This window comes from Trachurus trachurus, assembly GCF_905171665.1.
Source record: "Trachurus trachurus genome assembly, chromosome: 5".
NCBI classification, from domain to species: Eukaryota; Metazoa; Chordata; class Actinopteri; order Carangiformes; family Carangidae; genus Trachurus; species Trachurus trachurus.
Genome location: NC_139896.1, coordinates 627,466 through 640,560, shown reverse-complemented (window position 1 = coordinate 640,560; position 13,095 = coordinate 627,466). Strand labels below are relative to the sequence as shown.

Here is a 13,095-nt window from a genome sequence, read left to right as displayed (position 1 = left end):
AAATAAAATTGCCTTGCCTTGCCTTGCCTATACAACCAATAGAATCAAGTGTGTCTCAGTCCACTGTTCAAACTCATTGTTGCTTCATTTTCTACCTAATGTTTAATACAAACACTGAAACTTTGTCTTCGTGTTTCAATAAAGTTTTAAACATTAATATTCCCTGGGAGGATTTGATTTGTGCTGGTGGAAAACAAAAGGTGTGTCACCAAACCATGCAGCGTGACGTCACTCACGGTCCTACCTGAGTTTCGGTGAAGGGGGGGAGGGGAGGGGAGGGGGAGGGGCCTAGGAGCGTGACGTCACGGTCCTACCTGAGTTTCGGTGAAGGCCGGGGGAGGGGGGGGGAGGAGCAGAGTGGAAAACATCCGTGTTGCTGTCGGTGTGTGTCGGTGTGGAGCAGCAGCAGCAGCAGCAGCAACGGCCTCTGCTCTGGGGTTCGGACCTGCAACCGACTGGTCCTTCTCTTCCTTCTTCTATTTCTATCTCTGGTGGTCCTGGTCCTGGTTCTGGTTCTGGTCCCAGTCCCAGCTGGTGGTTTGGTCCCAGCTGGTGGTTTGGTCCCAGCAGGCCGAGCGGGGGCGAGCTCCTACTTCCTGGTTCACCGCAGGTATGTGTGTGTTTGTGTGTGTGTGTATCGGTGTGTGTCTGTGTGTGTGTGTGTGTGTGTGTGTGTCGTCGCTGAGTTGTTTGTTTGTGTGTCTGCCGTGTGTCCCAGTGTTTGACCCAGTTGTTATTGGAGCTTCAGCTGCAGCTTCAGGTGGAACTAGAACTAGGACCGAACCGGACTGAAGAGGTTCAGGCCTCTGGTCGGAGACTCGGTGAAGCTGCACTGCAAAAACTCTCAAAATGTCTCATTTCTAGTCAAAACAAGTCTCATTCTACTTAATATAAGACTCATCACATTAAAAGCAGCTTGTTTTTAGACACTTTTTACTTCTTTCAAACATATTTTCACTTGAAATAAGTAGAAAAATCTGATAGTGGAGCAAGTTTTTCTTCCTTATTACAAACACAAAAAACTTACTTTCACTGGCAGATTTTTCTACTTATTTCAAGTCAAAATACGTTTGAATCAAGTGAAAATGATCTAAAAACAAGTTAATTTGTAGGTAATGAGTCTTATTTTAAGTGGAAAGAGATTAGTTTGGACTAGAAATAAGACAAATATTCTTGGAAAGATGTAGAGTTTTTGCAGTGTAGGTGATTATGTCTAGAAATCGGTCAATTTCATAGTAATGCCATGAAATATTGATTGTGTAGAAACAGCCCAGAAATAACAGTCAATTGCAGCATGAAGAGCATGTGTAATCTTTTGCCTTTATCAAATGTGTTTCTTGATGTTTCAAGCTTTACATACTTGAACACACTTACAGAAATGTTCTTATTAAAAGCTTTAAATTCCTTTGTTCCATATCTGAGTAAAGAAAAAGAGAGAAACAGCATGAACAGAGAAACTATCAGCAAGGTGGTTCCATAATTCTTATGACAGTGTCAGAGGTCTGAAAGTTAAAATAAATAATATTAATATTGATAATTATGTGTAAATAAGATTGAGTAGAGTTACCATGGTGATTGATAGGCTACTTATGAAATGAAGACATTGAAATCCATAATTACATCATATTTTACCTCTAACTGCTCCTGCTTTTAACTACACTTATGTATTCAAGTTATGTCTGAATATTTATGTATGTCTCAATTGTTTTGTCTTCTGTCTTTATATGTTCTGTGTTTCATCTCGGCTATATTGTAAATGAGGTTGCTCCTCAATATATCTCTGAGTTTAAATAAAGGTTATGAATGAATGAATGAATGAATGAATGAATGAATGAATGAATGAATGAATGAACATAACAGAAACAAAAACACAGCCTTTTACTTCAGAGGGTCCAGAGGCCTGGAGGGGAAATGAGACAGATATTGTTGGACAGTGTGAAGCTGCAGTCTGGTGCACTGCAAAAACTCAAAATCTTACCAAGAATATTTGTCTTATTTCTAGTCAAAACAAATCTCATTATACCTAAAATAAGTGTATTTATACATATGCATACATAGTTATGTTTTTAGACACTTCTTTCAAGCAGATTTTCACTTGAAATAAGTAGAAAAATCTGATAGTGGAGCAGGTTTTTCTTTCTTATTACAGTAAAAGCACAAAAAACTTGCTTTCACTGGCAGATTTTTCGACTTATTTCAAGTGAAAATTAGTTAAAACAAGTGAAAATGATCTAAAAACAAGTTATTTTTTAGGTTATGAGTCTTATTTTAAGTGGAAAGAGATTAGTTTTGACTAGAAATGAGACATTTTGACCAGAAAGAAGACAGATATTCTTGGACAGATGTAGAGTTTCTGCAGTGCAGTCGGTGTCGTAGCCTCGGCTGCAGACTGACTGACCGCTGCCGTGTGTTTTCCCCTCAGGCAGACAGCCATGATGTCGGTGACGCCTCCTCTGTCGGTGACGCCTGCTGCCTCGGATAGAGCAGACATGATGTCGGTGACGCCCGACAGAACGGTCAGGATGTCGGTGACGCCTCGGCGCGTGCGTCTCAAGCCGTGGCTCGTGGCCCAGGTGGACAGCGGCCGCTACCCCGGTCTGGTCTGGATCGACCGGGACAAGATGCGCTTCAAGATCCCGTGGAAACACGCCACACGCCACTCGCCTCAGAGCGAGGACGAGGACACCATCTTCAAGGTAAAGATAGATAGATAGATAGATAGATAAACAGATGACCCAATCTGTTCCCTCCATCCTTCTATCTTTCCTTCGTTTTTCCCTTCCTTCCTTCCATTCCTTCCTTCCTTCCATTCCTTCCATTCCTTCCTTCCTTCCTTCCATTCCTTCCTTCCTTCCTTCCTTCCTTCCTTCCATTCCTTCCTTCCTTCCATTCCTTCCTTCATTCCTTCCTTCCTTCCTTCCTTCCTTCCTTCCTTCCTTCCTTCCTTCCTTCCTTCCTTCCTTCCATTCCTTCCTTCATTCCTTCCTTCCTTCCATTCCTTCCTTCATTCCTTCCATTCCTTCCTTCCTTCCTTCCATTCCTTCCTTCCTTCCTTCCTTCCTTCCTTCCTTCCTTCCATTCCTTCCTTCATTCCTTCCTTCCTTCCTTCCTTCCTTCTTCCTTCTTCCTTTCCCTTCGTCCTCCCTTCCTTCCTTCCTTTTTGACCCAGTTGACCCAATCTGTTCCCTCCCTCCTTCTATCTTTCCCTTCGTCCTTCCTTCCTTCCTTCCTTCCTTCCTTCCTTCCTTCCTTCCTTCCTTCCTTCCTTCCTTCCTTCCTTCCTTCCTTCCTTCCTTCCTTCCCTTCCTTCCTTCCCTCCCTTCCTTCCTTCCTTGACCCAGGAGGTAGTGAAGTGTAGTGAAGCATGATGGTATGTTGTAAGGACACAGTCAGGGTGAAGGTGATGTGGAGACAGAGCTGTGATGATGATGATGGTGGTAACCATGGTGATGGTGGTGATGGTAACCATGGCGACCTGCTCCTCCAGGCCTGGGCCGTGGAGACGGGGAAGTTCGTGGAGGGGATGGAGGAGCCCGATCCAGCCAAGTGGAAAGCTCAGCTCCGCTGCGCGCTCAACAAGAGCCGCGAGTTCAACCTCATCTACGACGGCACCAAGGAGGTTCCCATGAACCCGCTGAAGATCTACGACGTCTGCGACATCCCACAGCCCCTCAGTAACCAAGGTAACGGCCACTCACCGTGGAAAAGACTGCCCAGAACGACCGGTGTAGCTACCAAATAAATGCAGTAGTGACCGGTGTAGCTACCAAATAAATGCAGTAGTGACCGGTGTAGCTACCAAATAAATGCAGTAGTGACTGGTGTAGCTACCAAATAAATGCAGTAGTGACCGGTGTAGCTACCAAATAAATGCAGTAGTGACCGGTGTAGCTACCAAATAAATGCAGTAGTGACCGGTGTAGCTACCAAATAAATGCAGTAGTGACCGGTGTAGCTACCAAATAAATGCAGTAGTGACCGGTGTAGCTACCAAATAAATGCAGTAGTGACCGGTGTAGCTACCAAATAAATGCAGTAGTGACCGGTGTAGCTACCAAATAAATGCAGTAGTGACCGGTGTAGCTACCAAATAAATGCAGTAGTGACCGGTGTAGCTACCAAATAAATGAAGTAGTGACCGGTGTAGCTACCAAATAAATGAAGTAGTGACCGGTGTAGCTACCAAATAAATGCAGTAGTGACCGGTGTAGCTACCAAATAAATGAAGTAGTGACCGGTGTAGCTACCAAATAAATGCAGTAGTGCAGCAGCCTCAATAAATGTGTCCAGCTGCCAGAGTTGTCCGGTCGCGGCTTCCACAGACTCCCACAACAAACATCAGAGCAAATTTCCTAACAAGCGTTATAAACTGACCACGGACTCTGGATAGCGAGGCTAATTTCTGTTAGCCCGTCTATGGTGTTTCACATTAACGTTAGCATTAAGCTAGCGGACGTTATGCTTAGTTGTGACACTGGCTGTGTGTGTTTTGAACGTTGTTTCAAACTATGTGGGTTTGATTGAACATCTTTGATGCTCAAATATATACAGTATATATTACCGCTTAATATATTGCTTTACTCCTCTACACCGGCCGTTACCATGGTTGTATCCATGGTAACTACACCGGCCGTTACCATGGTTGTATCCATGGTACCTACGCCGGCCGTTACCATGGTTGTATCCATGGTACCTACGCCGGCCGTTACGATCTTGGTCGGAACATTTTAATTACGCGACGTAATACGTCATTAACTGTGCGGCGGAGTAGTGTCCGAAAGAGTTTTTTTATTTGACCAGTGAGTCACTATATAGTCACTATATAGTGAGTAGGGAGGAGGGGATGAGGGAGGAGGGAGGGATTTCGGACACAACCAAAGACATGAAGCTTCTCGTGTCCAGTGGATCTTCATGTTGTCGTGTCTCTGCAAGTTTGCACACATTGTTGAGTATTATGTGAGTATGTGTATGTGTCTGGCTATGAGTGTGGTTATTAGAGGAGGATGATTGTTATCTGCGTATTGTATTGTATGTGTATGTGAATGTGTGATGAGAGTGAGAGAGAGTGTATGTGCTGTTAGTCCCTATTGTGCACTTTATGATTTGGTGCTCCTGTTTCCCTGCTTTTATTAGTGCATTCTGTCCATTTTTGTTTTTAAATATTATGGTTATTATGTCTTATTTCAATTAATCTTAATATTGTATCTGCTCCAACTTTACCTGCCCAGGGACGACAGGCGGAAATTAGCAATTGTTGCTATAACCTGGCTCAAAGCATCTCTTTTTTTTCTGATTAATGTTTTTTGTGCATTGTCCCTGTTTTAAATAAATAAATTCATTCATTCATTCATTCATTCATTCATTCATTCATTCATTCATTCATTCTGTCCGTCTGTCTCGGTCCACCAGGCTCCTCGGACGCCGGCTACTGGACGCCACATGATGACGATGGAGCTGAGGAAGACGTTCCCACCACGCCGGAGTCTCTCCCTCCCTATCCGTCCAACGGTGAGGAGGCCTTCACATGTCTCAGTCCTCTGGCCTTAAAGGGACACTTCACCCAAAATCCACCAATCGTCTCCTCCCCGTCATGCCAAGGAAGGGTCTTTTTGTGTGTTTTGGACCAATCAGAAGTGAACTCTATCCCCCTAACCCATTATATGAAAACCCGTCGCCAGCCGGACCCCCCCTGGAACTCCTAAAGAGTTGTGATGACTCTGAAAGTTCTCCAGACCCTTCCTTTAGTTGGCCTGACGGGGAGGAGATGATTGGTGGTTTTGGGTGAAGTATCCCTTTAACTCAGAACAGCACAGGTAAACTCTCTGAGGGGTGTACTGTTACTGTGAAGCCAGTTTAGTGAGTTAGCGAGGTATGTTGAGTCTAAAGCCAGGCTCTCCTGTACTACGAAGGTGGCTCTCTTTTAACCTGGCTAGATCACCATGGTAACTGATGTAGCTATTACTTTAACTATTTGCATAACGTCACTATAATGTTACTTTTACAAAAAAAAAGTACATGATTAAAATGATCCGTGATTTTAAGTAGCTATGCTGCATCATAACTGCATAAACGTTCATAAAAAATCAAACCATTTTGAAATCGGACAAAAACTGAGCGAGTTCTGGTTCATTATAGCAGAACATGCAGCAGAGGCTCAATGCTCTGAGGGAGAGAGTTGCCCTTACCAAGATGGCCGCCGTGTGGCTTAATGCTCTGAGGGAGGGAGTTGACCTTACCAAGATGGCCGCCGTGTGGCTACACCATAGACTGTAAAAAGAATGGACGTAGCGTCCGTGACGTCACCCATTGGTTTGGGGGAGTCTGTTTTGTGCCGCTACTACGGGGGTTTGAACCGCGCCATGTTGGATTCTACTTGCCATATTTGGAGCGGTGCGGCCGTTGGCCGGCCGAGAGCCCGCCCACTGGCCTCGTAGCAGCGGTCTCCGAACCTGTCACTCAACGGTTCTGCGCCCTAATTGGCCAGAACTTTAAACCTAATAACAGTAAAACGGTAGAGTTTAAAAAAAATTCACCCCCCTCAGAGTGTGTGCGGGGGTAGAAACTATCGATTGAGACCAAAAAAATAAAATGTACCAGGCTGTAAATATGTTTTTTTAAGCTGTAAAATCGGCTATTTTAACATGGGGCTCGATTGGAGTTGCTCCCTTCTGGAGCCAGCCCCCAGCGACAGCCGAGGGGATTGCAGCTTTTTGAATGCGGAAGTGAGCTTCACTTCTCAGACCGACAACTGCCCCCTTGGTCTACACCGAGTCATTGGGCAGCAGCGGTGGGTGAGTCGTCTAGTCTTCTTATATATATCTATGTTCTGCCCCCCCCCAGGTGCCAGCCCGTCCCCCCTGATCCTCTGGTCTCCGATGAGCTCGGACTCGTCCATGCAGCCGCCCAGCTGCCCCCCCAGCTGCCCCCCCCCCTCCAACGAGGCCTGGGCCCCCAAGGAGGAGCCGGGGGTCGAGCCCTGGCCCAAGGAGGAGCCGGGGGTCAAGCCCTGGCCCAAAGAGGAGCCGGTGGACATGGAGATGCAGCCCGCCCCCCCGCTGCCCCCCCCGGTCCCCATGCACCCGCCCCCCCTCCCCGACGCCCTGTTCGCCTCCTCAGAGACCTGGATCAGCTCCCTCCCCAGTGAGTACAGCCTTAAACACTGTTGTTTCTGACATGCACTGGTCACTTTAGAGATCTTGGGCTGCTTTTCTTCTTTAACACGTCTTCTTTCAGACCAGAGGAAAGAAATGGTAGAAAATCCACTTTAAAGGGATAGTTCACCCAAAATTGAAATTTGTCCATATAACGGTTGCAAATGGATACCAACTGTCTTCGTAACAAAAAGACACACCAAAAAACATCCAAATACCTCCATGCTGCTCGTATGTAATGTCCCTCTTGTATTGAAGCCCTGAAATGCGAAATTGTCCCGAAAAAAATTAAATAAGTCTATATTTCAAGCTTGTTTTGTAGCAGAAGCTTCTTGAAGCTCCTCTTCCTGGTTGTCCAAATTTGACGAACCAGGAAGAGGAGTCCAGAGAGGACAGAGTACTAGCAGCATTTATATCAGTAAAAGATAAGAAATAAGAAAACGGGTAACAATGCCATGCATTGTGCAGCGCTGCATGGCATTGTTATCTGCATAAATATAAGAAAAAACAGAATAATAGCAGCAGATTCACAATAAAAATGCAATACAGAATAAGATACGGAAGAAATAAGGGCTACAGTAGTACTGTATTAAAGTGCTGGTAGATATTTCATTCATGGGTGCAGGTTTGGTGAGACAGTAACCATTCTTTAAGCTTTCAGATGCAGAAGGAGAACTCTGTTGTGTTTGTGTTTTAACTGAAGCATAACATAGTGTGTGTGTGTGTCTGTCTTGTCTCGTAGTGACGGACCTGGAGGTGCAGTTCCTGTACCGGGGGAAGGAGATGTGTCCCATGGTGACGGTGAGCAACCCTCAGGGCTGCAGGCTGTTCTACGGGGACCTGGGCCCCATGCTGAACCAGGAGGAGCTGTTTGGCCCCGTCAGCCTGGAGCAGCTGCGCTTCCCCACCACGCAGCACATCACCAACGACAAGCAGCGCCTCTTCACCGGCCGGCTGCTGGACGTCATGGACCGCGGCCTCATCCTGGAGGTCATCGGCCACGACATCTACGCCGTGCGCCTCTGCCAGTGTAAGGTCTACTGGTCCGGCCCCGCGGCCCCCAACCCCAACGCCCCCAACCTCATCGAGAGGCAGCGCAGGGTCAAGCTCTTCTGCCTCGAGTCCTTCCTCAGCGGTGAGAACGGCTCACTGCACAAACTCTACATCTCTACATCTACCAAGAGGATTTGTCTTGTTTCTAGTCAAAACTAATCTCATTCTACTTAAAATCAGACTCATCACATTAAAAGCAGCTTGTTTTTAGACACTTTTTACTTCTTTCAAGCTGATTTCCACTTCAAATAAGTAGAAAAATCTGACGGTGGCAGATTTTTCTACTTATTTCAAGTGAAAATTAGTTTGAAACAAATGAAAATGATCTAAAAACAAGTTCATTTTTAGGTGATGAGTCTTATTTTAAGTGAAAAGAGATTAGTTTTGACTAGAAATGAGACAAATATTCTTGGAAAGTTTTTGCAGTGAACAGACACTCATCATCATCATCATCATCATCATTGTTTATTGTCAGACTCAAGATCCATAATAAAAACATACAACACTCAATATATAACCCTGTAAAGCCTGAACCATGAAATAATTGTCAGAAAATTCAAGAATTTTGAAATTGGACCTTTTTATTGGGCCTTCTGACAAAAAATGTAAAAAAAAAAAATATATATATATATATATATATATAATTCCAACATTTTTTTTTTTTAAATATCAGATTTAGTGACAATTCATTAACAATTTTTAAAGTTTTTCTTACCTCAACTTTTTCAAAATTGGCAAAAATGTCCATGAGAAAACACACTTAGGTCACAGCCTGACAGCGGCCATATTGGATGTCCCAAGTGAAGACAGGATGATATCTGATCATTGCATGTATCTGATTGTAGACATTAGGTTTTTCAGGGGAAAAAAAGGATGTAGAAGTCTGAAAAACTGATGTATTTTCATAAATATAAAGTCTACCATCCTCCATACTCTCACTAGCGTTATATAAAGTCTACCAGCCTCTTCCCATCGTTATATAAAGTCTTCCCGTCTCAGTGGAGTAACGAAGCTCTCTCTCCTGTGCAGGTGTGATCGCCCACCAGCGGGCCCAGACCCAGACCCCCCCCAGCTTTGAGATCAGCCTGTGTTTTGGGGAGGAGTGGCCTGACGGTCGACCCCGGGAGAGGAAACTCATCATGGTCCAGGTGAGACGGAGATTCATACACGACGGTCCAACTGAAGCAGCAAGTCACTGCTCACTGTTGGAGTAAAATAGAAGCAGATTCATTAAAGGCCCATGCTGTGCACTTTTCTCTGGGTTTATTTACCTGCTGATATCCCTAACAAGATGTATCATTGGTTTTGAGTACCTGTGATCTGCTTAATATCGTTTATATTGCCCCTTTCTGTTGCCTCTTTCTGGAGTTCTAACAGGCACAGGTCATTTGGCCAATCAGAAGAGAGAATGAGAACCTCTCCTCTGATTGGCTGACTGTTTTAGAGTGGCATGTGGTCGGGCCAATCACAGGCAAGTAACTGAAACCTAAGCTGCATTCATACAAATTGAAAAAAAACAACTGGTCATGGTGGGCGGAGTTCCCTTGTGTGTGACATCACAGAAAGGAGGAAGTGCTATCTGCTCGTCTTAAAGAGAATGTTCCTACAAATGGGCGGTGTGTGTTTCTCCGTTTATGACCAATTTGATGCATGGGACAGTATATACGTGGCCCAGAGACCTCCCCAAGCACAAAAAAATAACCAAAATCACATTTTTCATGCCATGGGGCCTTTAAGATCTGATATATAGCTTTTATAAACCGGTTACCAATAACAACAATATGAAAGAGGACATGTAGTTTTCTTGAAGCAGAATAAAAATCTGTTCCCAGCTGTCCAGACGTTAGCTCCAAGTAGCTCTGTCACTGCTCAGTCCCCTCTACCATTGTTAACCCTCTGGAGGTCAAAGTTCACCTTCAACATGTCAATTACACTACTTTACTACATTTTAACATCGTAAAAACATCAACTGTCTGTTGCTACGGACTGCAACAGTCCGTTGTCATGGATACATGACAACAACTTCCATTCATACCAGTCATACGTGCCTGAGGCGGAGTGATAGCTACGCTGTGATAAGGCTTTAGAATAGGACAAATCTCCTTGTTGTTTACAACTACTACGCTCACCATTAACAAATAATTACATTATAAGGGAAAAGTCAATTTCCAGTAGTTCAACCCCAACCAAGTAGTTATAGATTTCAGAAGGCCAATATTCCTATATTAACTATGCTTTAAAAAAAAATCATTTTATTTGTGGGGATACTGAACTTTAGGTCTTCATTGAATGTTTGCCATAATTATGACTATTAAAATAAACTGAATAAATAAAGACATGGGATGTTGATTTGAATTAGTGACATAGGCCTTGATAAACTCTCCCATGATATTCTAATGCACCTGTACATCAGAAACAATAGGTAGGATATGCAATAATTAACTAACTGTTACAGCATATATCTTGACAGCTCTACACTGTTGATTTGTATAATCCCAACAGACATGTCCAGTGGTTTTCAGCCTTCTGTGTTTACATTTGTCTGTTGTGATGATACAAGTCAGCAGTCCTAAATGTGTTTCTCTTCTACATCGGAGGCAAAGTCTTTCCACTCAGGGCTTCCCTCACCTCTGAAACGGGGCAGAGCTCCGTGGGAAACACCTGCCTGACACAGCAACGTAGGGAACCGACATGCACAGCTCCACGGACATGCACGGGGGGGGGGGGGGGGGGTCGTCGCACCGAATGCACTCGGATACGCGCCGCTTAACGAGCGCGTATGCCGCGCGTATAATCAGAGGCCCCCGGTGTGAACGCACTGTACTGCTACTCGCCATGGTCTCTTCTTCTGCTTGTTCTGCCGCGCTTGACTTCGAGCCGGTGTAACCGTTATTATGTCTGGCCGGAAACGACGCCCAGTGAAGGATGATGTAGCAATATTGTTGTCCGGTGGAAATCGGGAGAAATTCAGGAGAATTGTGGCCCCGGGAGATTTTCGGGAGGGGCATTGAAATTCGGGACTCTCCCGGGAAAATCGGGAGGGTTGGCAAGTATGAGCTAAACTCTCGTTCGTTACTATTGATCTCATTCAAATTACAGCTGGTTTTCTACCTGGAAGTAGAATGTAAACAACAAGGAGATTCGGTCTATAGTAGGCATGGTATATGCTCATTATACCACGGTTAACAACCAATCAGATCGCCGGATTTCATCTTTACGTTTTATAAATGAATGTAACTAATAATAAACTCTGTCCCTGTCCTAACTCTCTGTCCTGCAGGTGATCCCGGTGGTGGCCAGGATGATCACTGAGATGTTTTCTGGCGACAACACTCGGTCGTTCGACAGCGGCAGCGTGCGACTGCAGATCTCCATCCCAGACATCAAGGACAACATCGTGACTCACCTGAAGCAGCTGTACTGTCTGCTGCAGACGCACCAGGGCCCGGACGGCTTCAGCCAGGCCCTGGCCCTGCAGCACCAGTAACAGACCACAACCACCACCACCACTACTTAGGACTAATGATGTAGACACTGCTGTGTGCAGCAGCGCGTAGCGTCGTAGCCTAGATTCATCTGCTTTCTGCTTCTCTCTGGTGTCTCTCTGCTGTCAGGATACTTTCTGTAGAAACCTGCATCGTTCTGCAGGAGGTGTACACTGCAAAAACTCTACATCTCTACAAGAATATTTGTCTTATTTCTTGTCAAAATGTCTCATTTCTAGTCAAAACTAATCTCTTTCCACTTAAAATAAGACTCATCACCTAAAAATGAACTTGTTTTTAGATCATTTTCACTTGTTTCAAACTAATTTTCACTTGAAATAAGTAGAAAAATCTGCCAGTGAAAGCAAGTTTTTTGTGTTTGTAATAAGAAAGAAGTTTTTCTTTCTTATTGATCCACTATCAGATTTTTCTGATCTATTTTAAGTGAAAATCTGCTTGAAACAAGTAAAAGTGTCTAAAAACAAGCTGCTTTTTATGTGATGAGTCTTATTTTAAGTGAAAAGAGTTTAGTTTTGACTAGAAATGAGACATTTTGAGAAGAAATAAGACAAATATTCTTGGAAAGATGTAGAGTTTTTGCAGTGTAGAAACCCTAACCTGCTTTAGGACCGTGGACATGGTCTGTCTGCATGGGCCAAAGTCCTGCTGCTGTTGCCAGGCAACATGTGACTTAGTTAATGAGTTACAGAACTAGTCGGTGCCTGGGCTCAGAATGCCTTCTCTCTCTCTATATATCTATATATCTTAAAGCAACACGTCGTCTATCAGGGGATTTATATTATATATATTGTAGGAACATGTAGGAAGTGTGAATGAATGAATGAGGCCGGTGGTTTCCAGCTGTTTGACATCCCATCATCCTGAGTGAACATGGAGTTAGGTCTGAGTGAATGACTGACAGAAAGTTTCCCCTGCAGTCATTCTATTTTTACATTTATAGTTTTGGATATTTTTGTATGCATATCTGTGATTTCTAAGTCATTGACTGTATCCAGGCAACCAGATGACATTGTTTTAATGTGGAGCCTCTGGACTGTGTTTTACTGCTGGTTGGATGTGATTGTAGGTTTATTTTATCAATAAAAACACCAAAGTAACATCGAGTTTATGGGAGAATTTATTCATCAAAGTGTTGTGGATCTTCTCACTGCAAAAACTCAAATATCTTACCAAGAATATTTCTCTTATTTCTAGTCCAAATGTCATTTTTTTCACTTGAAATAAGTAGAAAAATCTGATAGTGGAGCAAGTTTTTCTTCCTTATTACAAACACAAAAAACTTGCTTTCACTCGCAGATTTTTCTACTTATTTCAAGTGAAAATTAGTTTGAAACAAGTGAAAATGATCTAAAAACAAGTTCATTTTTAGGTGATGAGTCTTATTT

At 43.9% G+C, this 13,095-nt stretch overlaps 1 protein-coding gene across 1 annotated transcript; it reads left to right on the top strand.

Moving 5' to 3' along the window:
* The first annotated feature begins 348 nt into the window (after positions 1-348).
* irf6 (interferon regulatory factor 6) lies at positions 349-12,807 on the top strand. Its single transcript, XM_083972385.1, has 8 exons — positions 349-610; positions 2,423-2,696; positions 3,488-3,683; positions 5,410-5,508; positions 6,841-7,140; positions 7,894-8,286; positions 9,234-9,352; positions 11,485-12,807. The coding sequence occupies exons 2-8, from the start codon at positions 2,433-2,435 to the stop codon at positions 11,689-11,691; spliced, it is 1,578 nt and encodes a 525-aa protein (XP_083828511.1). The 5' UTR covers positions 349-610; positions 2,423-2,432; the 3' UTR covers positions 11,692-12,807.
* Positions 12,808-13,095: the final 288 nt, after the last annotated feature.